This window comes from Cricetulus griseus, chromosome 7 (genome assembly GCF_003668045.3).
Source record: "Cricetulus griseus strain 17A/GY chromosome 7, alternate assembly CriGri-PICRH-1.0, whole genome shotgun sequence".
In the NCBI taxonomy this organism is placed as follows: domain Eukaryota; kingdom Metazoa; phylum Chordata; class Mammalia; order Rodentia; family Cricetidae; genus Cricetulus; species Cricetulus griseus.
The window spans coordinates 43856307-43884305 of record NC_048600.1 but is presented as its reverse complement, the minus strand read 5'-3'; the positions used below and the strand labels follow the sequence as shown (position 1 = coordinate 43884305).

The 27999-nt window shown below is 41.5% G+C and overlaps 1 protein-coding gene and 1 pseudogene across 1 annotated transcript in view; both read left to right on the top strand.

Annotated features, from left to right (window-relative positions):
* The window catches only part of LOC100771037 (ATP-binding cassette sub-family A member 17-like), a 75237-nt gene that overhangs the window by 1844 nt on the left and 45394 nt on the right, over positions 1–27999 (top strand). Inside the window, exons 3-11 of the mRNA XM_035447884.1 lie at positions 2044–2171; positions 3316–3481; positions 7834–8093; positions 10023–10139; positions 15024–15141; positions 19903–20076; positions 21975–22147; positions 23058–23183; positions 25156–25285. Of these exons, the coding sequence (XP_035303775.1) occupies positions 2044–2171; positions 3316–3481; positions 7834–8093; positions 10023–10139; positions 15024–15141; positions 19903–20076; positions 21975–22147; positions 23058–23183; positions 25156–25285 (1392 nt within the window). The remainder of the gene's footprint in view (positions 1–2043; positions 2172–3315; positions 3482–7833; positions 8094–10022; positions 10140–15023; positions 15142–19902; positions 20077–21974; positions 22148–23057; positions 23184–25155; positions 25286–27999) is intronic.
* Positions 10611–12699, top strand: LOC103159154 (annotated as a pseudogene).

Genomic DNA, 27999 nt, shown 5'->3' with positions numbered 1-27999 from the left:
AAGGTGCACACCACCACTTTTTTTATACCACCTAAATACCATTTTTTAAAAACTCTCTATCATGACACTGTTATTTCCTATCAATCGGTAGCTCCAATTTGCTAATTCTTATACATCTCTGACTAATCAAGAATTGAAAGCAATCCTGTAGGTGAACTTTTTTCTTGACAAGCCGGCTCTCTCTCTCTCTCTCTCTCTCTCTCTCTCACACACACACACACACACACACACACACACACACACATACACACAAAAATGACACAGACTTATTAATAATTATGAAAATTCAGCCTTAGCTTAGGTTTGTTTCTTTTTTTCTTTTTGGTTTTTATTAAACCAATTAGAATGACACATCTTCATAGTATACAAAAAGATTATTCCAGCTGGGCAATGGTAGTGGCACATGCCTTTAATCCCAGCACTCAGGAGGCAGAGGCAGGCGGATCTCTGTGAGTTCAAAGCCAGCTTTGTCTACACAGCTAGTTCCAGGACAGCTAGAGTGGTTTACACAAAAAAAACCCTGTCTTAAAAAATAAACTAAAAAGAAAAACAAAAGATTATTCCACAACATACTTACAGAGTCTAACAGGTTTCTCTGCTCCTCTTTTCTTATTGTAACCTGATCTCCAAACAGAGGCAGAAAGATACTCAGTCACTAGGATTTTGTCCATCCCCTACTTAACACCCAACCATATCACTCCTGTCTCCACCTCCCTAGGGCTGGGATTAAAGGCATGTCACTCCAAGTGCTAGGATCACTTTCGTGTGAGCTCTGTTTCTCTTTTAGACTGGATCAATTTTGTGTAGCCTGGGGTGGCCTTGAACTCACAGAGATCTGTCTGCTTCTGTCTCCTGAGTGCTAGGATTAAAGGTGTGTACCACCACTGCTTGGCCTCTACAGCTAACTAGTGGGCCTAGCTTTGCACTCTGATCTTCAGACAAGCTTTATTTGTTAGATTATAAACAAAATATCACCACATAAATAGGTTGTGTTTCTCTCCACCCCCTTATTCTCCTTTACAAACTTTTGTTTGACATTTTATCAGTGTTTTCATAAATGTCTTAATTACATATATACTAGTTTTCTGTGTATTGTCTACCTTTTCCCACTGTAGTCTTATCTTCATAAGGGCAGAGGACCATGTCTTGTTTGGTCATCACTCTGTCCATTATACTGCCTAGAATATAGTAGGTGTCCAAGTAAATAGTATTGAACATGACAGTTTGACTAAATGAATAAAAATTTTCTAAATGTGGAGTGTTGTAATTTCAAAAAATGCCATGAAGAGAAGTCACATCATACAACAGGACTCACATAGGAGGTTTATTGGAAGAGGAGAGAAAAGGGGCAGAAAGGAGGGCAAAAACCAGTCACTGGGGATGAGATTGGTGGAAGAGAAAGAGAAAAAGGGAGGGAGGAAAAGAGGGAGAGAAAGAAAGAGAAAAAGATGGGAGGTGGGCAGGGCCCTTTTAAAAAGGAATGAAGTGAGCATGCACAGGTGGTGCCCTTAGTGGCTGCCATGGAGAGTGTGTCCTGTCAGAACCCCAAGGGCAGGCCGGTACAGATGTCTGATACTAACATGGAGTTCACACAAGAAGGTTCTTCAACATTACTGTGATTGTTATATATACTATTATAAGGGTTTTTTGGGGAGTGGTGGTCAAGGTGGTCAAGGGTTTCTCTGTGTAACAGTCCTGGCTGTCCTGGGACTTGCTGTATAGATCAGACTGGCCTTGAACTCACAAAGATCCGCCTGCCTCTGCCTTCCGAATGCTGGAACTAAAGGTGTATGCCACCAATGCCCAGCAAAATCATGCCTTTTAACTAATCTTATCTCTCTCTCTCTCTCTCTCTCTCTCTCTCTCTCTCTCTCTCTCTCTCCCTCCTTCTCTCTCTCCCTCTCTGTTAGCTCATATGTTTTCGGAGTGACTGACTGAGTGAATGAAGAAGTAAGCTGGAATCTTAAATCTCCTTAGGTAGATGGTTGATGGCATCTTGTTTTCATGCCGAGATATTCCCTGACTGTATTTTTCTCTTTGTAGTTCTAGGCTTTCCTTCAGTGCCTTTATTTGAAAACTATATAATTAAGGATCCCAAGTCTTTCTACATACTAGTAGGAATTGTTTTTGACCATAGCTTCAATAGCAGCAATGAACCTTTGCCACTTGTGGTAAGAAAATCTTTTCTTTAACAATCTTACTATGTGACTACACCCTGAGTGTGGGTCAGTCAGGCTCTCTATTCCTCAGCTGTCTTCTATGGCAGCTTTGTCCTCTTATTGCCAAAGGAAATGAGTGGATATTCCAAATTCATATCTTACAGTCCACACTATTGTTTTCAGACTGTTGAAAAGAGATCTGTTCTGAGAAAGTCTCTATCCTCAGTACAGGATGGAGTGTGTTCAGCTGTTTGGGTACAGAAGCTGACTTGACCACTTGACCGAAGAAACTTGAATCCAAGCTCTGCAATTTAGCAGCAGTATATCCTTGGGACAGTTATTAACATTTCTGAATCAAATCTCTGTTTTGTTACCTGTGTAGTTGAGTTTAAATTAGTGCCTGGATTATGAGGTGGTTTTCAGGTTTATGCACGTAAAGTGCTTAGAACAGAGCAGTTGGGTGGATGGGGAGCAAGAATTTTCTGGTTATATTAGTGAATTGTCATTACTACTGGGATGGAGAGATGGCTCAGCTATTAAAGGCTAGGCTCACAACCAAAAATTGTCATTACTACTAGTCACACAGATTTAGATATGATAGCTCTGCATGTGTATTTAAAGAAAAAGCTGTATGTTAAACAAGAATATTTGATTTTGCAATGGGTGAAACACTTATGTGTAGTTTTTTGCTATACAAGTGTCTAATGACTTTTAGAACTTGCACAGTGATTAATAAAAACCAACAATATTTTACAAGCAATGTCACCTACATGTCAGATACCTCATTATGTAATCCTCCAGGCCTCTAATCAGTCAGAGACTGTTATTATCACCCCTTTTTCACTGTGAGAGAGCTGAGGTATAATGATTAAGTGAGATTAAATAACTTGCCAAGGGTGACAGTACTTCAATAAGAAATATGAGGCTGAGGTCTAGGTGACCTCGTTCCAGAGTATTCTACAGTTCATTGCTCTTTTCCCGAGGCGGTCACGGGGGTAACTTGCAGAGAAATACAGGGAAGACCATTGTGTGGTTCCAGGAGGGACACCTGCCTGTGTAGGCCTTAAAAAGTTAAAGTCAAAAAGTTTTGCTTTGCCTGTACCATTGCTGAGGTCTAGGATCTCATGACCAAATGTTTTCTCCTTGTTTTTTGTAGGTTAAGTATGACTTGCGCTTCAGTTATGTTCAGAGGAACTATGTACCATCACTGAATCACTTATTTTTTCCAGACGAGGTAGAAGGCTGGCGCACAGCCTTTCTTTATCCTCCTAATATGAACCCAGAACCCCGGGAATTTGCATATGCTGATGGGGGAAGCCCTGGTGAGGAAACTTTGAAGACTATAACATTACCCTGAGCACAGCCACATTTGCTGTCTACCACATATTTGTGTTACTATTTGTGATACTGTTTTGCTAACTAAATGCTTGCCTAAGATTAGCATTTCAGTTGAGGTCCAAGGAGCTGCCTTTGGAAAACGTGGCATTCAATAAAATGCTTATATTCCAGAGTAAGTTAAAACAGCAGGTATGTATTTTGGTTGTTTATAATGACTTTGAATGAATGCATTTTACAAGAATAAGGGTTTTGAGTTTCTATATTTGTAACATTTTGCTTTTTTAAAGTTTTAATGTTTGCTACTGTTCTCTACAAACTACAACTTAAGTGGCTTTCTTTAATTTGTCGAAATCCTATAAAATAATGACTCCTTTACCTTTTCCTTTTCATTTTAGGAAAGTTACTACCGGGCTGGGGGTGTACCTAAGTGGCACTTGCCTAGCATGCCGAAAACCTCATGCTCAGTCTTATGTACTACCAAAACAAGCATTCACTGCTGACTCTTAGGAATGCTGTGTGGGAATTCATGTTGGTGTAATGGTAGCTTCCAAAGATACTGACAGGAAAGGCCTCCCAGAGGCTAGAGAAAACAGCATTCACAGACTCTGCTTTCAGCCACACTAGCCTCTGCCTGGTGGTGTGGTTAGGGACCAGAATTCAGCCAGAGAATTGGGCAGATAACAGTGCATTTACCTTGAGCGTAGCCACCTGGTTGTTCTCAAGTAGCCTGTTGAGAACCCATGGGCATTACCTATGTTTCTTGGGCAGCACACATGCAGGACCAGAGTGGAACCATAATAACAAAAATCGCCAATTACTTAGGGAAGACATAAAAAGAAACATGTTCATGAAAGAAACATGACTTACATTACATTTAGTGAATATGTAATGTTTATGTGACCTCACTTTTCCACCTGTAAGTAACATACTCCTTTTCTTACCCTTCCCTAAATCCTATAGTTTAGGGGATCAAACCCAGGACTTTCCTCATACCTCTAGCCCTGTTCTGTTGTTTGTTTACTTTTACAGCACTGGGGACAGAGATTAGCATCTCACATTTACTAGCCAAGTATCTATCACTAAGCTGTCTCCCAAGACCTGTCCCTCTTCCCTCCCTTCTTCCCTCCCTCCTTTCTTTCTCTCTTTTTTCCTCCCTTCCTTTTTTCTTTCTAGCCAGGGTCTCATGGAGCCTAAGATGACCTCAAATTCACTTCAAAGCCAAGGATAACCTTGAATTATTGATATCCTGCCACTGCCTTCCAAGTACTGGGATTTCAAGATTGTGTCATCACACCCAGTGTTGTTATGTTGTTTTGAACACCCATCCTGTTCAACATGTATGTTCCTTTTATCCGTGTTTAGCATGTCTCATTCACTCTTCTCTTTCTTTCTTTCTTTCTTTCTTTCTTTCTTTCTTTCTTTCTTTTTTTTCAAGACAGGGTTTCTCTGTGTAGCTTTGGAGCCTGTCCTGGCACTCACTCTGGATACCAACTGGCCTCAAACTCACAGAGATCCGCCTGCCTCTGCCTCCCGAGTTCTGGGATTAAAGGCATATGCCACCAACGCCCGGCTAAAAATACTTCTTGCATTATCTATTTTCCTTTTAGTTTGAACAAGGAGGGACAGAAAACTGTCTGCTCTGCTGCAGGGCTCCCTGCCTGATTGCCTGTGTTGTTTTTAAAGATTCTGTTCCTGATTTGAAGGACATCTCCAGGCTCGGCCTCCAAAATTCCTGGAATTTGGGGCTAGGGAGATAGTTTAGTTTGTATAGTATTACTACACAAGCTGAGAACCTCAGTCCAGTCTCCAGGATTTATGTAAAAAACCGGGTGTGATATCACATGTTTATAACCTCAGTTCGGGATGGCAGAGATAGGCTGATTCCTAGGGCTCACTGTGAAGCCTAGCCTAATCAGCAAACCCCAGGTCCCAGTGAGAGACCCTGAAAGGTTCAGGCATTATGCTGGCCTGCCCCTGTTACCTGGTGGAATCCACTCAGGCAATACCCTGGTCAGCCCAAGGTTCCATGGGAAAGAAGTCTGCACGCAGGTGCAGAGGACCCCTTTAAAAGATAGGCCCCTGCACCTTTACGCTCTCTGTCTGTTCCCTCTCTCTCTCTCTCTCTCTCTCTCTCTCTCTCTCTCTCTCTCTCTGTCTGTCTCTCTCTCTCCCTGTTTCTCTGTTTCCCGCTCTTTCTCTCTATGGCGACCGGCCATGGCGGTCAGCCATTACCCTGTTCCTCTTCTTAGTCTCCCCATTCTACCGGGCCTTATAATAAACTTATAGTCTTATGTCTGTCTCAATATTTCTCTTTTCTTCTTTTTAAACAAAACAATAACAGACCCTGTCTCAAAAAGTAAGGTCGATGGCTCTTCAGGAACAACACCCACAGTTGGCCTTGATCCTCTACACACAAGTTCATGTGCACACATGGGTGTCGTGGGGGCAGGGGTGGGGCAGAGATGGGTGGGTTCTGAACACATGACCTCTGCATTGGCTAATATTTCGTTTGAATTTACATGCTCTTTCTGAATCTTTGGATGTCTCTTTGATTCTTCAGTCCAATCTTATTTGTTTTTTCGAGACAGGGTTTCTCTTTGTCGCTTTGGAGCCTATCCTGGCACTCACTCTGGAGACCAGGCTGGCCTCGAACTCACAGAGATCCGCCTGCCTCTGCCTCCTGAGTGCTGGGATTAAAGGCATGTACCACCAACCCCAGGCGTCTCTTTGATTCTAATTCCATCTATTTTGCCGACCCACGACTAGCTGGAGAATATTAGCTGCCTCTTTTTCCAGATGTCATGGTCTCAGCTGGCTATGCCAAGCTCCACTCTCTTGTCTCCCACTCTGGAATCATACCCTGAGAAAGTGCCCTTCCCTGTTTTACTCAGGATAAACGGATAACATTAAAATCAGAAGGTGAGGCATTCCTAGGAGCTCCTATGTCCTAAGGCATAACTGTGGCTCTGAAGCTGGATGGTACCAAACCTTCTCTGCAGGAAGCACTGCTGACTTTCTGCTTTGGAGAGTTTTTCTTAGTGTCTGCTTTCTGTCATCTTGTTCTCTGCTATGGAAAGGGACATAATCGTATCTAACAGTGCAGACATCCCTACTTGGTACTCAGTTTCCTTGGACCTGCCCATTCCATGACAGTTCCCTGTTTCCAATCTGGCAATTCCAGACTTATGGAGAAGTGATGGCACATGAAGCAACGTATTCCTGAGTGAGGCCCAGGAGCTACTTCTCACATGAATGATGCATACTCTTAAGTTCATTTTAGGTTTCTTGTTTTCCCTATTTGTGAGAAGTTGGACATGAACACCAATCAAGCAACTGTTCTTCCACAATTGATCATCAACCAGGCAGTGGTGACAAATGCCTTTAATCCCAGCACTCGGGAGGTAGAGGCAGGCAGATCTCTGTGAGTTCAAGGCCAGCCTGGTCTATAAAGGGAGTTCCGGGACAGCCAGGACTATACAGAGAATCCTGTCTCGAAAAATAAAAATCCAAAATTGATCATCCACCACTCATTATAGGACGACCACACAATTGCCTTTCCGTCTTGGGCCTGCATGTCTACCAAGTGGAATTCAAGTCTAAGTAACCAAATATTTATTCTGCTTCTAGACAATATCCTATAATGTTTAGTGAAAAACACTCCCTACAAAACAAACAAGAATACATAACAATATCCAGGACTCATGGCCAGCAATTTGCCCTTTCCTTTTCTAGTTTGACAGATCTGGAGGTCTGCTTATGTCTAGACAATAGGACACAATGGTCACCTCTACTGCAGGGCTCTGTACTACTCCTCTACTATCCCTCCATCGAGGCTAGTTAGCCATTCTTGGAACTAGATACCACTCAGGGGATCGTTTCCTTGCAACCTATTTTTATTGAAAGTTAATCCTGGCACACCAGCTACACTGCTGAAATCAGGGTTGCTTATAAGGACAGTGTTTGTAGCTTACCAGCAAAATACATAAATGTAACCCTCGGGCTATGCAGCAGTCACAACACAATCAGGAAGTCTTTGTGTTTGAGTTTAAATATCCTGTGTTTATTGTATAATCAAAAATACAGGACAGGTAGGTGCTCTGTCCACAGAAGCAGAGAATGAAGACCCCTGTATAGAGCATGCCTTGTTTTTCTGCCAGAACTCATTTTCTTTTCAATGCTTCATTTCCATGGCTCTCCAAAGTGATTCCTCTCTGTCCTCTAAGCATCCCTTCTGGCTGTTGTCTGTCTTAAAGACTAGTCAAGATCCACCTGAATTTTCAGTCATTTTGATCTTCAGTCTTTACTTTCTTATGCTCAATATTCTGGTTTCTTGTAGGATACAACAAAGAAGGCTTCCTGGCAATACAGCATGCAGTAGACAAAGCCATTATGTGGCACCATGCTCCCAGCGCAACACTCAACATGTTCAAGAATCTCAATGTACTGCTGCAGAGATTCCCATTTGGGCCCCATGTCCAGGACCCGTTCTTAGTGATCCTCCAGAATGAGTTCCCTCTGCTCCTCATGCTCAACTTCATTTGTATTGAGCTCATAGTCATCAATTCCATTTTACTGGAGAAGGAGAAGAAACTGAAGGTAGCTCTGTCTACTCAGGGAAGTGCAGGGCTATGGGGAGGCTGCTAATGAAATGTCTAGAGTGGGACTGAAGCCCAAGCAGGTGGGAGGATTCATCAGCCTCTTGGGTGAATTGGAAATCACAAGTACTTTCATATTTTTATCCTGCTTGCAGTTTAGGGACCCCCATCTCTTGTTAGCACACATATCCCAACCTAGTCAGTCCGCTAGGTTATCACACTGTTGACAATATGGCAGGTGTTCAATGTCCACATTGAGGGGATTTTTATCCACAATAAACATACTCCCGTTTTGTGGGAAGATGATTGAGAAGCATCTTCTAGGAAAATACAACCACGACAGGGTCTTTTCCTCTGAGTTGGTTCCAAAACTGGTTTCACTCTTCTATTTACATAACCTCTATTCTTTTCTCACTTTCTTCCCTTTAAAAAATACCTTGTATTGCCTAGGTTTTTATTTCTCAGACATGGTCTCATTAAGTAGCCAATAGTGACCTGGAACCCACTGTGTAATCCAAGCTGACCATGAACTTATGATCCATTTGCTTCAGCCTCCCCAGCACTAGGGGTACATCTGGCTAAAATCTTCTCACTTTAATTTTTTTCTCTTTTTAAAATACTTTTTTTTAGGGGGATTCGAGACAGGGTTTCTCTATGGTTTTGGAGGCTGTCCTGGAACTAGCTCTTGTGGACCAGGCTGGTCTCAAACTCACAGAGATTGACCTGCCTCTGCCTCCTGAGTGATGGGATTGAAGGTGTGCACTACCACCGCCCAGCTCTAAAGTATTTTTTAAATTTGTGTATTTTATGTATAGGCTGTTTTTGTCTGCATGTGCGTTGGCACACTAGAAGAGGGCACTGGATCCCATGGCCTACAGTTATAGATGGTTGTGAGTCACAATATGGATGCTGGGAATTGACAGAGAGGATGTGACCTACCATGTGGGTGCTGGGAATTGAACTCAGGAACTCTGGAAGAGCAGCCAGTGCTTTTAGCACTGAGCCATCTCTCCAGCACCAATTTTCTTCTCTAATTGATTCTTATGATCATATTAAAATCTTTTGAGGCTTTTCTTGGCCTTGTTGATAACATCCATGGCCAGAGAGCTGTTTTCCCTGGCCTGCTTTGTCTTGTGCAGTCAATTGGAAAAGGCAGACAGACAGGGGTGCTCCTTGAGGCTGCCTATGGGATGGATGACAGTGGGACAATGGCTGACAGGTAGATGCTCTATCATACTTTTTACTCACTGAAAAGCCCCAGGAAACTAGGAGCTTCTGGCATGTGGCTAGGATACTCATTTAGTTTCCACTTGTGTGCTGAAATTGTACCTTCCCCATTTTTTACTTCAACAACAAACTTGTATAGATGCTGGTAGGCATAAAATGTCTGCACTTTGGTCATGTTTTTCTTCTTGATACTTGAATCTTCTTTTCAGATGAATTTAACACTGTAGAAGTTAGGCTTGAAGACACATGATAAATATGCTGTTGGTTCATTCATTTACTGAATGTCTCCTGTAAGTAAATAGCCCTGAGAATAAAGTCCAAACCCCTGACTTGCCTGGCACATGCACTATAGCCTAGACTGGCATTGTGCTTCTGACAAATTTTGCTGCCTCTGTCTCCCAAATGCTGGGATTATAGGCATAGACTACTATACTCTTCTTTAAAGTCAAAACTCCTTATGTGTCCTACTTTTAAATTCTCCTAGCAGTTGTCTTTAATGTTTATACAGTGCATACTCCGTCATAGTTAAACCAAGTACCACTCCCTGTTTAATTCTCTTGCCTTCTAGCTGCGCCAGTCTCCATCAGCCCCAGTAGCTGCCTCTCCCCAGTCCATATAACCTGTCATCCTAACCCAGTAACATCCTCCCAGATTGTACCTGAGACAAGTAGACTCTAACACTTGGCTCTTTCCCTTTTTTCAGGAATATATGTGTATGATGGGATTGGAGAGCTGGCTGCACTGGGTTGCTTGGTTCATTACATTCTTCATTTCTGTCTTAATTGCTGTTTCTGTTATGACCATTCTTTTTTGCACAAAGGTATGCTCTGTTCTTTAAAATATGGTGAGCTATGAATGGATAGGAAAGAACCTGGTATGGTATGGGTGATACAGTTATTGATGACCATTTGGGAAAACTCTGATGAATATTCAGTGGTATTTGTTGAAATTATGGGGAATTGAGCATTCTCCCCCCCCCTTCTTTTTTTTCTTTTTCTTTTTGAGACAGAGGCTCATTATGGAGCCCTGGCTAGCCTAGAATTACCTATGTAGATCAGTCTGACCTTGAATTTGTGTTAATATGCAACCTTACCCCTAAAGTACTGGGATTTCAGTCTTGTGCTATCATAACTAATCTAGTATTTAGGAACTTAAGGATCACAAAAATGCATTTTTATAAACTTTAAAAGATAAATTTCATACTGTACAATAGTTGAAAATAGTTACCATAAAACATTATTTTACGAGTAGTTTGCACCACAAGACCAGACTGTGAAGAACAGTAAGCAGAATGAATACTTCCCTGGAACAGAGTGGCTGCTACAGTAACAGAGAAACACTTTTGAGGTGCAGTAATGCAGGAAAGGAGCTGGAGCTTGCTATTGGTAGAGTACTCCAGGCCGAACAGCAAATTAGAGACGACTTACGAAAGGTAAAAGCTCAGATTCACAGTTGCATAAGTAGCCATCTAGAATGTCTCCAGAGTCGTGAGGTGTGACTCAATGAACAGGTAGATCTCATCCATCAGCTTAAAGAGGAGACACTTCAGCAACAGGCTCAGCAGCTTTATTGGCTAGTGTACCAATTCAGTTGTCTTACTCATCAACTGGAGTACACCAGAACAAAGATCTCGACAATTAAGTCTCTCTGTGCCTGGAGAGACTGGGCAGTTTGGCCCTTACACCTGAAGATTCGACTATCCTACTACTCTTTGAAGCTCCTGAGCACCTGATGGCTCATACTAGCTCTTCAAATATTGGGCCTTTCCTAGAGAGAAAAGAGGCTATATCCAAGTGCCAGAGCAGAAGTCAGCATCCAGCAGCACAGCTGTTTCGCTCAGCTAATGGTTCGTCTTTGTCGTCTTCTTCGTCTTCGTCTTCTTCCTCTTCCTCTTCCTCTTCTTCTTCTTTTTGTTTTTCATGACAGGATTTCTCTGTGGCTTTGGAGTCTATCCTGGCACTCACTCTGGAGACCAGGCTGGCCTCGAACTCACAGAGATCCGCCTGCCTCTGCCTCCCGAGTGCTGGGACTAAAGGAGTGCGCCACCAATGCCCGGCAGCAAATGGTTCTTGTAAGCAAACTTGCCATTGGTCATCAGGCTCCTTATGTACTCAGTACCAACCCACAGGACTGGCTCACCCCAAAACAGAACTTGGAGAGTAGTCAGACTTCTGCAAGAGCCTGCAGTTTCTTCAGCAATGCCTGGGGAAATATAAAGGGCTTAGAAAACTGACTCAACAGTCATCAACAAGACATTCCTGGAAAACCAAGTTCCTCAAAGTTTAACAGCCATTGTAGCACCAGCTTAAGTGGAAAAGGTTGAAGATGTAGAGCTCCTTGATCAAGATGAGCTAGACTGTCTGATTGGTTGGTGACTCCCCAAGAACCCTGTGAACTGGAGAAGCCTGAGAATGGCAGCTGTGAAACCCATGAGAAGTTTAAACTCTTATTCCAGGTATTCAAAGAGCCCTATAATGTCAATGATTGGCTTGCCAAGCCTGACTCTTGTACCAACTGTCAGGGTAACCAGCCCAAAGGTGTGGAGATTGAGAACCTGGGCAATCTGAAATGCCTGAATGACCACTTGGAGGCCAAAAATACCACTGTCAGTTCCCAGCGTGACCACCGAGGGCTGGCTTGTCCAGAACCATCAGGACCCATGTAAAGTAGAGGATGTATGCAAAGCCAATGAGCCCTGAACAGGCTTTGCAGACTGTGTGTGATGACAGCTGTGAGAAGGAAGCAGTGTATAGACAGCTGGCTTCTGAAGAAAGAAGGAAAGGATAAGAATGGAAAGCCAGTGGAACCCAAATCTGAGCCTGAGAAACTCCAAGAGTCTTTGAATCAGTGGCTCTACTCTTCCAGAAATGAGCTAACACAACAAGCTAAGGCACCCAAGGCAATGGCTCCTGCTAAAATTGCTGATTCATTCCAAGTCATAAAGAACAGTTCCCTGTCAGAGTGGCTTACTGGGCCCACATGCAAAGGAAGAGGTCCTAAGGAAGTGCCTGGTACTGAAGACAGAGCTGGCAAAGAAATGCTTAAAGGTCCTATGGCCACTTCCTGGTGCTCTTTTAATACTGATGACTGGGTCTTATGGGGAGAGAAAGTGGGAAACCTCAGCCAGTTCACCTCTGGAGAAGATAAGTGGCTACCTCGAAAGAAGGCCCAGGAAGTATCTCTTAATTCACCCCCCGCAAGAACACCATAACTTCCACAGCCTCCCAGCAGTTTGTGATCTCTTTGCCTGTGTGAAGCTTAAAGGTGATAGACAAATGGCTGTGTAGAACTCCTCTACAGATGTGAAGCAATGGACTACTAGATTTGAGCAGCTTCCCTGCAGACTACACATCCTTGAGCTGAGTGACTGTGACTTGCCAAACCATTGCTTATTCCAAGGCCTGGCTGGTCACCTTAATTCCTCTCCTGCTTAGCTTTGGACTATTAAATAGAAATCAAATTATGAGTTAGTGTGTGAAAGAGGCTTGATGCTACGGTGTGATTCAGTTCCTTCTTACAGAAGCACTAACTTAACCGACTCCCATACTAGAAACAGTATCTCGGTACACTGACCTTTAATAACTCCCATGGCAAACATTAGTTTTAAAAGTGAAATATTTCTATATCTAGTGTGTTAATGTGTTCTAAAACTAGTAAACTTCCCTGACTTTGATTGTCTTTTAGCTGTTTCTCTTGCTATGAGCTTCTAGTGGTTTGAAATTTTTCTGTTTAGTAGATATATAGAGTATTTCACACAATTAACCTTATCAATATATTTTCCCCTAAATGTCTGTTACATTGCAATTTTTGATATAAAAAATTTAGCCTACAAGTCATTTCTAACATTTTTCATTCGAGAGAAATTAAGCCTACTGCAATTGTTGCCTTTATTCCTTTCTAAGTATGCAGTGAGCTCTTTGAAAAGGACTCTATTGGGCTGGAGAGATGGCTCAGAGGTTAAGAGCACCAACTGTTCTTCCAGAGGTCCTGAGTTCAATTCCCAGCAACCACGTGGTGGCTCACAACCATCTGTTATGAGATCCGGTGCCCTCTTCTGATGTGCATATATATATGGAAGCAGAATGTTGTATAGATAATAAATAAATAAAATCTTTAAAAAAAAAAAAAAAAGAAAGAAAACGACACTATTGCTTCAAGACCACGTTTAGGGCAGTCAGAGCCCCCAAAGTCCTACGGACTTGGTCTTTAAAGAGCCCTAGGCCAACTAAAACAAAAAGAGAAGATGTGTTAGGAATGTAGTACTTGACCACTCATCACCCTAAGGATTTATTGGTGCATCCTGTGTAAATGGAGGCTGAACTTGACACCTGGTGCTCTTAACTAGGAATAAAGTCAGTGTTCTATCACTTCAGGCACAGCATCCGGAATCTCCAAAAGTTTGGTGCAGTGACATCTTGATTAACAGGCTGTGCTCAACACTTGTGCCTTGGAGTGTTTATTGAAACTTCATAGAATGGCATCCTAGAGTTACACCTACATTTTAGAAAGTTTCTCTGTAGGAGAGTAGCAGGATTCATGTTCTCCAGGATAACTTAGCTGCGTTCTATGCTTTAAACTATGAAGCCTCTGAACTGTCTATGGTATTGGAAGTACTTGTGGGAAATTTTTATGGTCCCATAGTGATATTACCATACAGCTTTACTAAACTCTGAATCACAACTGAAAATAGCCTCATATTTTCTTATGTCCCCCCCCCAGATGCTACTGAGTATTATAAAGTTGGTGAGTAAAAACAATTTAAGGAGAAACTTTGTAGATTCTCTTTTGAGGTCTAACACACTATATTTTACATTATTAAAACATAATTTAAGTTAATCACTATGCTAATGATATATTAAACATTCTTTTGCATTGTGAAGTTTTATATCTCCATTAAAAGCACAATGGCCACATCCAAAACAAAAACATTATTTTACTTCCTTGTTATCATGTTTTTCTTTTATGCTGCCAATGGAGTTTAACATTTGCCTGCTTTTATTTAATAACCCACTACTTGGATAAATAGTAACTTACTTTCTAAATTGTTAACGTTGTGTCAGTGTGGTGAAAGGATGGAAGAAAACCCAGAATAAATAGGACAATATTTCAAACTTAGGAAGTAACCAGAAAGCATTAAAACAGAAGACACAAAGGTAACAAAAGGAACACCAAATACATGTCATAGTGATAATGTGACCATGAGTTGAACTTATGCTGGGGGTGTAGAACAATGGTAGAACTCGTGCCTAGTGTATTTAAGGCCCTTAGTTCAGTACCCAAAATAACTCCCTCAAAAGAAAAAATAATAATCCACATTAGATCAAAAATTGAATCCAAACTTTTTTCCCTGAAAAATACTCATAGCATAATTTATAAATGATATCAGATGGCAGATCAGATGTCTGCTTTAAAAAATTTTATGTATAGGGCTGGAGAGATGGCTCAGTGGTTGGGATCACAGGCTGTTCTCCCAGAGGGCCTGGGTTCAATTCCCAGCACCCACATGGCAGCTTGTAACTGCCTGTTACTCCACTTCCAGAGGATCTGACACCCTCACACAGATATACATGCAGCCAAAACCCAAAATGCACACGAAATAAAAATAAAAAATAAATTATAAAAATATGTGTAATTCTAAATTAATATTTTCTATAGTGTCTTATGGGTTCTTCATGCTTTCTTCACATGTGTCATTGTTTTGTAGATAAACAGTGTGGCTGTGTTCAGGAACAGTAACCCTAGCTTGATATTTATTTTTCTGATGTGTTTTGCCACTGCCACAATTTTCTTTGCATTCATGATGAGCACATTCTTTCAAAGAGGTGAGTAGTGATGTCATTTTCTCTTGGGGGATGTTAATGATTATTTTCTGAAAGCATTGTCATTCCTGTTACATAGAGCATTTAGTATTATTCCTCCACAGCTAAGTTTTCAGTTTCATAGTTATTTCAGCAGTGGGAGAATGCTACTCTTTATTAAAGCCTTGTTAAAACACATGAAACATACATTTTTTTGCTATATTTAAGTCCTTAAAATAATTTCAAATTGAGGTAGATAATGTCTCAGTTTATTTGTTTTTATTATCATCTGTGTGTCTCTCTGTGTGTATGTCATGCATGTGCTGGTGCTCTGGGGGTCAGAAGAGACCCTTGGATTCCCTGAAGTTGAAGTTAACAGGCAGTTGTGAGCCATATGACGTGGGTGCTGGGAACCAAACTCAGGTCCGCTGGAAGAGCAGCATCCACTCTTCACGCCTGGGCCGTCTCTCCTGCCCCAATAAGTCTCAGTTTAGAATAAAATAGAAGGGTAAGGCATTTCAGGAAGAAAATCCTGCAGATCATGATTCTGAAGTTGGGGCACAATAGTAAAATGGTTTCTAAGATGCCACAAAGGACTTCCTGTCAGAGGTCTTACATCTAAAATATTTATACATGAATTGATGAGTCATAGAGGATAGAAATGATAGGAGGCAGAGTCAAACCAGAGTGCAGGAGAACTGGAGTGAGTTACCCTCACTTCGTTAAGAGAAAATGAGCTCAGCAGTTGCCCCAAAAAGACAGTGTTTGCAAGAACCAGGAAAGAGGAATGTATCATTCATATTCATGAATGTTTTATATCAATAGCATGCTCTAACATGTGATTCCTGGAAAAATACTGACTTTGCCAAGATGGAGAAGGATTCACATTCTGACTTCCACCCCCCCTGCGTAGTTTTACAGCAAGCACAGAGGGGCACTAGTCAAGTCAGGAAACTTAGAATGTGAGCATGGAAGGATGCCTGCAAATGAGGTTTAAGAATGCTCATTTGCAGGGCAGTGGTGGCACACTGTTAACCCAGCACTCGGGAGGCAGAGGCAGGCGGATCTCTGTGAGTTCAAGCACAGCCTGGTCTCCAGAGCAAGTGCCAGGACAGCCAGAGCTACATAGAGAAACCCTGTCTCCAAAAAAAAAAAAAAAAAAAAAAAAAAAAAAAAAAAAAAAAAAAAAAAAAAAAAAGAGTGCTCAAGATTCAAGATTAAAACCTTAAAAGTTAAACATTAAACTTTGGTCAAGTACAATAAATAAGCAGGCATTTAGAAATAAAAGTTGACCAAAGAATCCAGAAATTAAAATCATAGTCAGAAGGAAGCAATATGAGGGCAAGGGACCAATGGAAGCAAAAAATCAATCATGTCACCTAACACCAGTAATCAAGTGGTTTTTGACAATGGGGTCTTTTTAACAAATGATGCTGGAATGACTGGAAATCTATCTTCAAAAGAGTGATGTCATTTTTTCTTGGGGGATGTTAATGATTATTTTCTAAAAGCATTGTCATTCCTGTTACATAGAGCATTTAGTATTATTCCTCCACAGCTAAGTTTTCAGTTTCATAGTTATTTCAGCAGTGGGAGAATGCTACTCTTTATTAAAGCCTTGTTAAAACACTTTGGAGATCTCCATTACATCATATACAAAAATTGACTCAAATTGGATTATAAATCCGAATGTAAGAGATATACCATATTAGAAGAAAATACAGGGAGCTGGGGAAATAGTTCAGTGAAGTGCTTGCCATGCAAGCATAAGGACCTGAGTTCAACTCCTCAGGACCTGCATGACAAAAGCTGGGTACAATACATTCCCATCCCAACTCTGAGGAACTGGAGACAGAGGCATCACTGTGGCTTGCTCCAGGTTCACCGAGAGACCCTTAGCAAAGAAAACCAAAAGAGAATGATTACCTAAGATACTCGTATCAGCTCTGGCCTCTATGTGCATAAACATATAAATCCACATGCACACATACATACACACACAAAAATATAATAGGGCACATGAAGCCAAGAGGGTCATGGGCTAAGGGTGTCCCAGTGGGAACTGAGTGGATAAAGTCAGAGTGGTGGATATAATCCAAACACATTAAATATAAGTTTGGAACTTTCAAAGACTAAATAGAAAAAAAAATTTCGAGACAGAGTTTCTCTGTGTATCTTTGGAGACTGTCCTGGAACTCTCACTGTAGACCAGGCTGGCCTTGAACTCACAGAGATCCACCTGCCTCAGCTTCCCAAGAGCTGGGATTAAAGGTGTACACCACCATCTGGTTTCTTTTTCAATTTTTTTTTTAGATTTATTTATGTTATGTGTATTGGTTTGCCTGTATGTAAGCATGTGCATTGTGTGCATGCCTATTTCCTGCGGAGGTCAGATGAGGATGTCAGATCTCCTGGAACTGGAGTTACAGATGGTTGTGAGCCACCATATGAGTGATAGGAATGGAACCCAGGTCCTCTGGAAGAGCAGTCAGTGTTCTTAACCACTGAACCATCTCTCCAGTCCAACTAGAAATATTTTTTTAAAAAAATAAGAGAAAATCTATTTGGTTTTATGTTACATGATGACTTCTTGGGACAACAAAAGTACAGCTGATAAAAGAGACAATTCATAGTTGGATTTCAGAAAAATTTAAAAATTTGTACATCAAAGTTGCCATCAAGAAAGTGGTAGTGGCTGGGCAGTGGTGGCACACACCTTTAATCCCAGCATTTGGGAGGCTAAGGCAGGCAGATCTCTGTGGGTTCAAGGCCAGCTTGGTCTACATCATAGTAAGTTTCAGAACAGCCAGAGCTTCATAATAGAGGGACTGTGCATCATTATCAGGAACAAAAAATGGTGGCACATGCCTATAATTCCAGGACTTGGGTTGCTGAGATGAGACAATTGCTCTGAATTCAAGGCCAGTCTTTGTTACAGAGAACCAGACCAATGAGTGCAGCATAGCAAACATGTGGAGAAAAATAAAGTAAAAGATAATCTATATCCTTGGGGAAACATTTTTAAAAATATGAATAATACAAGAGACTTGTATCCAGAATAAACAAAATAACCATGCAACTCAAAGATAAAAAAATAATCCCTATCACACACCAAACTCACAAAAGGCATCACAATAAGACTATAGACCAGGAGGCTGGAGAGATGGCTCAGTGAGTTAAGAGCACTCAGTGTTCTTGCTTAAGACCCACGTTTAACTCTAGTTCCCAGGGATCTGATGCCCTCTTTTATGTTATGTAGATGTATGTACATATATGGTGCACACAAGCACACAGAGATACACATTTTTAAAATCTTTTTAAAAGGGGGAGTGGCAGGGATAGAGAGGTGGTTCAGAGGTTAAGAACACTGGCTGCTCTTCCAGAGGTCCTGAGTTCAATCCCTGGCAACCACATGGTGGCTCACAACCATCTGTAATGAGATCTGGTGCCCTCCTCTGAAATGTAGGCATTCATGTAGCCAGAACACTGTATATATAATAAATAAATAAAAATCTTAAAAAAAATAAAAGGGGGAGTGGCTGAAGAGATGGCTCAGCAGTTAAGAGCACTTGCTTTTTTTTTCTGAAATTATAACATAATTTTCCCATTCCTTTCTCTCTTTCAAATTTATGGCCCCCCCTTTTAATTGTTGTTACATATACATGAATTCCTACATATATAAATACAACCTGATCACTCAATATAATGTGACTTGTATGTGTATGATTTCAGGGCTAATCACTTGGTATTGAATAAAGAACTAGAGAGCTCTACCCCGGGGAAGAATATTTCTCCCACTCTCAGTATTGCTTACTTGCATGTAATTCATTTTTTAGGGTTGGTGTCCCATAAGATTTCCTGCTTCCATACTAGTATATCTATTGGGTCATCTTTGTCCAGGTCTTGTTTAGGCAGAGATGTTGGTGAGACTTTATGGGTATAGCTTTTCGGATATTTTCAGAAGATACAATATCACAGAAAACTTCCTTGTCCTTTGGATCTTAAATTTTTTTTACCCCCTCTTCCACTATGATTCTTGAGCTTTGGTGTTGTGTTGTATCAGTTGGGACTGGCATTACATGATCACTTGTTCTCTTCTGTAATGGTCTCCATTTTGTTGTTCTCTTTGATGAGGGGTGATATATATGGACATAAATATGGATAAATACTTAGAATGAAATTAGGGATCATGATAGTTTAGCAAAGTGGCAGCTCTTTTCCAAGATCTGTGACTTTACCTGCCCTGGTAGTTTGCTAAGTTTCTGGTACCAAGCATAGTTTCCCTCTTGTTGAATAGGCCTTAAATCCAATGAGAGAGATGTTGATTACAGCCAAGGTATGTGTGTCACCATTGCACCCGGAGGACTATTGTGTAATGCTAGTCATTGTTGTAGCTCATAGGCATCATAGCTGTGTAGCGATATTGGTTGCTTTCCTAATTTGGTGTCATCATGTGGGCCTGGCTGATCTGGAACTCACTTTGTAGACCAGGATGGCCTTGAATCTAGAGATACATCTGCATCTGCCTTTGCCTCTGCCTCCCAAGTGCTGGAATTAAAGGAGTGTGCCACCACACCCAGCTACTTTCATTTTATTAAAGTGCTGTAAACGTTTTTTTCATCTTTTACTAGTAAAAGTGCAAATATAAAAAGAGGTTGCTTGCCTTCAGAAATGATGGAACAGTCACAGAGACACTCCCTTTTATGGTAGGGAAACAAGGTTTATATCATAGTAACTTACATGGTACTAATGAAATGCTTCATCTTTTCCCCTCTGAATCTGCAGCGCATGTAGGAACTGTGATAGGTGGCATCGTCTTCTTCTTGACTTACCTCCCCTACCTGTACATCACTTTCAGTTACCACCAGAGGACCTATTTTCAAAAGATAGCCTTTTGCCTCTTCTCAAATGTTGCCATGGCAATAGGAGTCCGATTCATCTCTCTGTTTGAAGCAAAAGGTAAGATTTATCTTTCTTAAACTCTATTTAGGCTGCCAAACAGGTTGGCATGGGCCTATAGTCCCAGCTACTTGGAAGGCTAAGGCAGGAATGTTACTGGAGCCCAGGAATTCCATCCAGACAGCTTGGGCAATAGAATAACTCTGTTTGAAAAAAATGATTAGAAATTATATGCTTATATAATTCTATAGCTATGAAATATATAACTTTATGATTAGAAGCTCAGAAAATAGTGAACATTACTGATAATGTAGTTTTCACATATATTAGTCTCATTGCTTTTGGTGTCCCCTTTTTTACAGGTTTGTCTGGAAATAATTAACTTATAAAGAGAAAGACTTATTTTGATTTACATATCTGTAGATTCTAGTTGAAGATTAGGTAGCCTCCTTATGTTGGACCTCTGGGTGTCCAGCCCTTCATGAGAGATGTATACAGCAAAGCAAACTACCAGGGGATGAACAAGAAAACAAAGGGATCCAAATGTCATAAATACTTCCCCAATAACATGAAGACCTTCTGCTAAGCCCCACCTCCTGCTAAGCCACATCTCCTGCTAAGCCACACCTCCTAGTTTCTTCCAACTCCCACTAGCGTCACCCTGGTGACCAAACCTTTTTAAGATATTCTGTTAGCTTTTCATCACTGTAGCAGATACCTGAGATGATCAGCATTAAAAGATCCCAGACTTAATTTGTTTTAAAAGTTTTTAAGGTTTCAGCCTATGGTTTGTTAATCCAGTGTGTGTGTGGGGATAACAAAATATCAACATTAAATTAAGATATATGAGAAAAGGGAAAAGACCCGTTATAGTAAGAGAAAAGACGTATGATACTAGCAAGCAGTTTATGTTCAGAATGTTTACAGAACTCATTCACATCATTGGAAATTTGCTCTTGTAATTTAAAATAATGAAGCAAAACACTTGTTACTTTATGGGGAAAGGGATATTCAGAAGGCTAACAAACATATAGGTGGTGGGAATGAAACGTGAGTCCTCTGGAAAAGCACCAGTGTTGCTGAGCCATCTCTCCAGCCCAACTACATTTCTTTTTTAAAAGATACTAATAAATCAAAAGTGGAGATAAAATGAAACCATAAAAGGGCTGTGAGATGGCTTAGTGGTTAAAGCAGCCTACCTTCATGCCTGATGACCATGGTCCTCAGAAACTATGTGGTAGAAGGAGAAAGCTGACCTCCTACGTGTTGTCTTGAGACCTCCACACATGTACACACACACACACACACACACACACACACACACACACACACACACACACACACACCACATACATACAAATGAATAAATGTATGAAAACAGAAACCAAAAAAATTCTCCATTAATTTTCCAGCTACTAGAGAGGCTGAGGCAGGAAGAATGAGAGCCTGGAAAACTCAGAGACCTTGTCTATTAAACAAAAAAAAGTTAAAGGACTGGGAATACAGTCCAGTGGTACAGTGCTTGCTAACTGTATTAGGTCCAATCCTTAGTACTATTACAATAATATTGAAAACCTGTGAAGGTTAGTATTAGTTATAAACTTAATTGGAGCTGGCATCAACTAAACGACATGTCTTTGGATATATTCATGAGGGTGTTTTCTGTGAGGATTAGCTGCAGGAGGAAGAACCTCTAATCCAGGGTAGGGAGCACACTCCTAGTGGTGGCCAAAGTTTAAAGATATTTGAGGGGAAACTGTTGGTAAGTGAATTGTTGCTGCTGCTGCTGCCATCCTTTACTAACATCAGAGCCCAGCTGGGTTGCCTTTCCAGTATGGAATGGAGACCAGCACTCCAGGAATCCTCCAGGTCCTTCTTATCTCTGGATTAGGACTGCTGAGTGTTGTGGGGTGAGCAGACCTCCTAACATGCAGCATTGTCTTCCTCCCTCATCACAGGCATAGGCATCCAATGGAGTAACATAGGCAGTGTCCAAGGAGACTTCAGCTTCTCTCAGGTGCTGCTACTGCTCCTGTTGGACTCATTCTTGTACTGTCTGATAGCCTTTTTGGTGGACTCTCTCTTCTCAGGAAAGTTTGGAATACCTAAATTTTGGTATTTCCTTGCCAAGGTAAGTTCTGATTCTATTTTAGAGACAGGTATTGAGATTTTTATATTTGTCATCTGTGTTCCTCCATCTCCCAATAATGTACTAATTAAGGACTCAGACACCAGTAAGTCTTTACCCTGGATTCGCCTCCTAGCTATCAGCCTGTGGCTGGCTGTGGAGCATAGTTAACAGAGTCTTGGTTTCTCTGAACTTGCTCCACAGCTGATGCAATGGACTTGCAGATGAGACAGGGAGGATAACTTCATGCAGTAAACCTGGCAGTGCCTTCAGATTCCTATATGCGCATGTTGAATACCAGGCTCTGCATTATCCCACAGAACTCATTCCCCAACGTGCTAGAGTTCGCACACACCCTTTCTCCATTCAGCCGCATTGGTAGAGGGCCCTTTGAGACCTCTATGATCACCTCAGTATGCCAATAGTAGTGTCACAACTCCAGAAATTCACAAACTAAATTTTTTTTCACAAATATGAGACTTTTGTGCTTAACTCAGCCTCTCACAGTGGCCTGTGGTGGTCTGCTCAGGGGCTGGAACCTCTGCAGCATGTGCTCTGCCTTCCTTCTTGGGGTATGGAGAAACAAAAACGCTGTAACAGCAGCATCCCCATCCAGGTCTCAACCCCCACCCCGAGAACATGACTGATGGTGAGGCAGCTTTCCAAGGACAGTCAGAGCCTGCTTAGATCCTCTCTTAGTGCTGGGGGTTATAGGCTGAAATGCCATTGATCTGTAATGCATCCATCAGTGAGCTGATAACTTCTCCAGGTGCCATTAAATAATTGATTCAACAAGTAACTGTCTGTGGGGCAGTCGTCTGATTTGCCAAAAATTCATCTTCCATAAGAGAAAAACCACATAAACGGTTAGTGTGTAAGTTGACTTCTCCTTCAGTGTCTGCCCTGCCTCAAGAAGCCTGTTCCAGTAGTACTGCCACTTCTAGACATTGGGGATCCTGAGAAACATTCAAGAAGAGAGTTCATGCAGGACGGTCCCACTGATCAAATGAAAGAAATTGAAATCAAACATCTGTATAAGGTATTGGCTTCAAACCTCCTTATAGGGACTTGGGAAACAACCCTTTTAGGCATGTGTTTTATTCTAACAGTACTTACAGGCTACTCTTTGGAATCAAGAGTTGTAATTCCCTATGTGATCCTACTCTCAAAAATTAGAATCATGGCTTAAAATGCCCCATCATGAAGTTAAATGGAAAGTCTGTTGATCTTTTTGTTTGTTTTGTTTTGTTTTTTGAAACAGTGCCCTATCAACCTCCAGGCCAACCTCCTTTGGAGATAGGCCAGAATTCATCCATTTGGTGAATGACATATCCTCCAAAACAAAATGTAAATGAGATCTCGCTGTTAGCCTTGGCCTTGAAATATAGGAACAAGCAGTTGTTCTTCCATAGGTACTTGCAAAGACTTGCTTCAAACAGGGCCCTGTTTACTAAGGGCTTCTGCACAAGGTATAATCCCAGTGCGTAGAGTGTCTGCAGAGTGTGGTTGTCTGTTGGAACTCTCTGGTCTTCAACTATAAAAGAAAGTGGACCTTCTCTACTTCTTTGTCATTGTCACCTTAAAACTCTAACTCTGCTGAGTGTGGTGGCACAAGTCTTTAATCCCATACTTACTGGGCAGAGGCACATGGATCTCTCTAAGTATGAGATCAGTCTGGTCTACAGAGGGAGTTCTAGAACAGTCAGAGATACTTAGTTAAAACTGTCTGAAAACAAAAACAAACAAATTACTAAGCCTTGTGTTGCCTTCTACCTGGGGAAGCAAGTGGATTATATCCCAGACCAGGACACTTGTGACTGGTGTCCAGGTCCTCTGTAGTAGTAATTAGGCATTTCCGTAACTTTCTATAGGGATTCTCTCTTGTTCTCTCACTCTCCTCTACTAGCTCTAGCTCTCTCTTCTAGTAAGGGCTGGAGAAATAGCTCATCAGTTAAGAGTACTGGCTGTACTTCTCGAGGTCCTGAGTTCAATTCCCAGTACCCACATGGCAGCTCACAACTGTCTGTAGTTCCAGTTCCAGGGGATCTGACACCCTCACACAGACATGCACGCCAAGCAAAACATTAGTGCATATAAAATAAAGTAAATAAATCATTAAAAAAAGAAAACTAATGTCTTCATAATATGCAGTCTTAGGGCAGATGGTTCTATGTGATTTCAGCTGATCTATAGAGCCAGCTCACAGCTCTTTCTGACTGAGTATCATTTAATAATTGCTTTTCCATATAATGAGCTTTTATGATTGCAGATGGCTGGAGTAAGTAGCTCATTTGTGGTGAAAGACCAGGCTAGAAGGCTTCCTTTGCCGTCCCTTTTCCTTCTTTTCTCCCTTACTTCCCTTGATTTCCTCTTAGCAGACTACCTCTTATCCTTGTTCAGAATTTGGCCACATGGGCATCTCTACAGAAAAGGAGACAGAAGTCAGAAAACAAGACTGTCACACTTGCTTCAAAACAATAGAGACCAAACAGGTCAGGGGGAGTGTGCCAATTCCTTCTTTAATTCCTATTCTAGGCACCATCGGTGAATTGTGAAAAGTGACATCTAAGTCACAGCCTGCCAACAGGGTCTGCATTTCATACCCAAAGTACAACCCAAATGCCATTAGATGTGACAGAAATAGTCTAAATAAGACAGTAAAATGCAATTGCTGTCTCTGGTGTGGCATTATAGGTGATTTTTCTTTTCTTCCTTATTTTTTGGGGGGGAGGTTTATTTATTTATTTACTTATTTGCTTAATGTATATGAATGAGTGCTTGCTGCAGACAGAAGGCAGTATTATAAATGGTGTAAGCCACAGTGCCACCATAATGTTGGGAGTAGAACTTGGGACAGCTAGAAAGACAGCCAGTGCTCTTTTCGTTCCAGTCCTCTCCCTGTTTGATGAACTTTCAAAGAAAGTTGATATGGATATGAAGCTTGCATTGCTCCTCAGAAATGCCTCTGTGTGTGGTGTTACCCTGCCAGTCACACCCTGACTTTCCCACAGGTGTTTTATAGGGGAAGGAGTAAACGCATAGCAGTCAAAGATCTGAGCATGAACCTGTATCAGGGACAGATCACTGTTCTCCTGGGACACAATGGAGCAGGGAAAACCACGATCTGCTCCATTCTTACAGGTACCTGTGTGGGTCAGTTCTGCAGAGGAAGCCCTTAATATATCGCTCCACAGATCTAGATTTTGAACTTCTTTGTTAAATTTCATTAACATTTTACTATTAAATATGATTTGTTATTAATTGTACCATCTGGGTAGTATCTGGTTGTGTATAGTTAGAGTTCAATAACTGGAACTAGGAAAAGAAAATTGTTGCGCCTTTCAGTCAGTGTGCAGAACTCAATTTTATTCACCATGACAAGACATGAACACTCCTTTCTAGATAGAACTTTCCTGTTTAATGTGAGACACTGTTAATCTTTCAACATCTCAAGTCTCTCAACAAAAACATCTTTGGATTTTGATTACCACGGGTACTTTTAGAATGATACCCATGAGTTATTCTAAAAATAACCATCCAGAATAAATTTTATGCTTAAATAATTATTTCACATCCTGTCAACTAAAATGATATTCTATGAAATTTGAAGCCTCTCCCAGGAAACATTTATTGGAGGTTTAACATGTGTAAAGCTCTGGACAGAAATCAAAGGGTACGTACCCAGCTTTGAAGGAGCTCCAAGACCAACCAGTTTTTACACATGGAATTCCACCGGGCTAGAGAGCTGCCAGCACCTCAGCCAGCCTGTGGAAAAGTAGCCGCCGTTGCTCTTCTAACACACCTACCTCATCCTGGTCTTCCATGCTGAGCCTAGTTTTGCGGATTTTCCTGTAATGAGGAGAAGTTTATACTTGTTTGTTCTTTCTGAAGAGCTGGGGGTATAAAATGAATGACTGAATACTTTCCTAGCAAAGGGTTTAATGCCTGGGATGCAGCTCTCCCACATGTAGAGGGGTCTCTGAGTCATCAATGCATATGTGTGCTGCACCTGATGCAGCAACCAGGGCTCCAGGGTACCAGGCTCCTGAGGACACACTGACATTTAAAGGCAGCTTGACATTCTGAGTTTGGGATCTTTTCTCTTGTTAGCTGAAGTGTTAAGCTGCACAACTGTAGAAGGCCCCTATTTTAGTCTCAATTCCTTGTGTTGGGGAACTCATGTACTCTGATTTGGTCCTCACAGTTGGAGTTGGTTCACCTGATATAGTGGGTATTTGAAGCAGTTTTACTCATAGATTAATTAATAGTATCTGGAATGGAAACAGCTTCCTTTGGCCTTGAGATGAGTTCTTAGGAGCTGAGGAGATAGCTTCACTGGTAAAGTAAGCAAGTGCCATACAAGCATGATAACTTAATACAATCCCCAGCACACATTGCAGTCCCAGTTCTGGGAAGGGACAGACAGGCAAATCCCTGGGCATCACTGACCAGCCAGCCTAACCTAATCAGCAAACCTTAGTCCCTCCCTGTAAGTGAGTTTGCCTCACAAAACAAGGTAGACAGTTCCTGAGGAATGGCACTTGAGGTTGACCTCTGGCTTCAGCATGCATGTACTCAAGATATGCCTTAACAATCGCCACAGAGGCCAAGGAAGGTGTTAGATCTCTTGGAGCTAAAGTTACGGCTAGTTGTGAGCCCCTTTATGTGGGTACTGTAAGTGTTACAGCTCTAAGGGGAAAGGTATCCTAGCAGTCAGGAGCTAAGGAATACCACAAAGTCATACTACACAACAAACATCACACAAGAGATTTATTGGGAAAGACACAAGAGGGTGGCGTCTTCTCTGTAGAGAATCAGCAGGGAACTGAGAGGCAGGCTTTATACAGGGTTTTGGGGAAGGGCAAAGTTTTCCAGGATGGGGATTGGTGGGATTTTAACCCCTGAGTTTTGATGTTTTTGGTTTTTTTTTTTTAGATTTATTTTTTATGTATATGAGTGCTCTATCAACTTTATTCCTGAAGAGGCCATCAGACCCCACTATAGATGGTTGTGAGGCACCATCTATAGTGCTGGGAATTGAACTCAGGACCTCTGGAAAGGCAGCCAGTTCTCTTAACCTCTGAGCCATCGCTTCAGCCCCAAGTTTGGACACTTTTTATGCTCTGTTATATTTATTTATTTATTTATTTATTTATTTATTTATCTGCTTTTTTTTCCGAGATGGGGTTTCTCTGTATTGTTTTGGAGGCTGTCCTAGAACTCGCTCTGTAGACCAGGCTGGCTTCAAACTCACAGAGATCTGCCTGCCTCTGCCTCCTGAGTGCTGGGATTAAAGGTATGCACCACCAACACCTGGCTGGGTATTTTATGCTGTAGGACAGAGCTTGGTCACTGGCATCTTGAGGGACTGAGTCAGGACATTGTGGCCTTTAGAGTGTTTTTTTGGGCAGAGCCTGGTGGTTGGAGGTCCTCAGGGGTGGGTCTTGGCCACTCACCTGACTCGAGGGGCTTATAGAAAATAGGAACTGAATTTAGGTCCTCTGCAAAAGCAGTATGTGCTCTTAAATGCTGAGCTATCTCTTCAGCCCTATCCTTTACCTTCCATTCCCCAGATAATTATGTATACTTTATTAGAAACAGCCAGGGTGGAAGATCTAATTTGGAAGAGAGTATCAAAACCTTTAAAAATGTTGTCCCTCAGGGGTGGAGGCTGAAGAGATGGCCTAGTGCTTAAGAGCACTTGTTGCTCTTCCAGAGGACACAGGTTCAATACCCAGCATCAAGAAGGCTAACAACTGTCTGTAACTACAATTCCACCTCTTCTGTTTTCCATGTGTACTGCACACATATGGGGCACAGACAGGCAGGCAAAACAGTAGTACACATTAAAAATA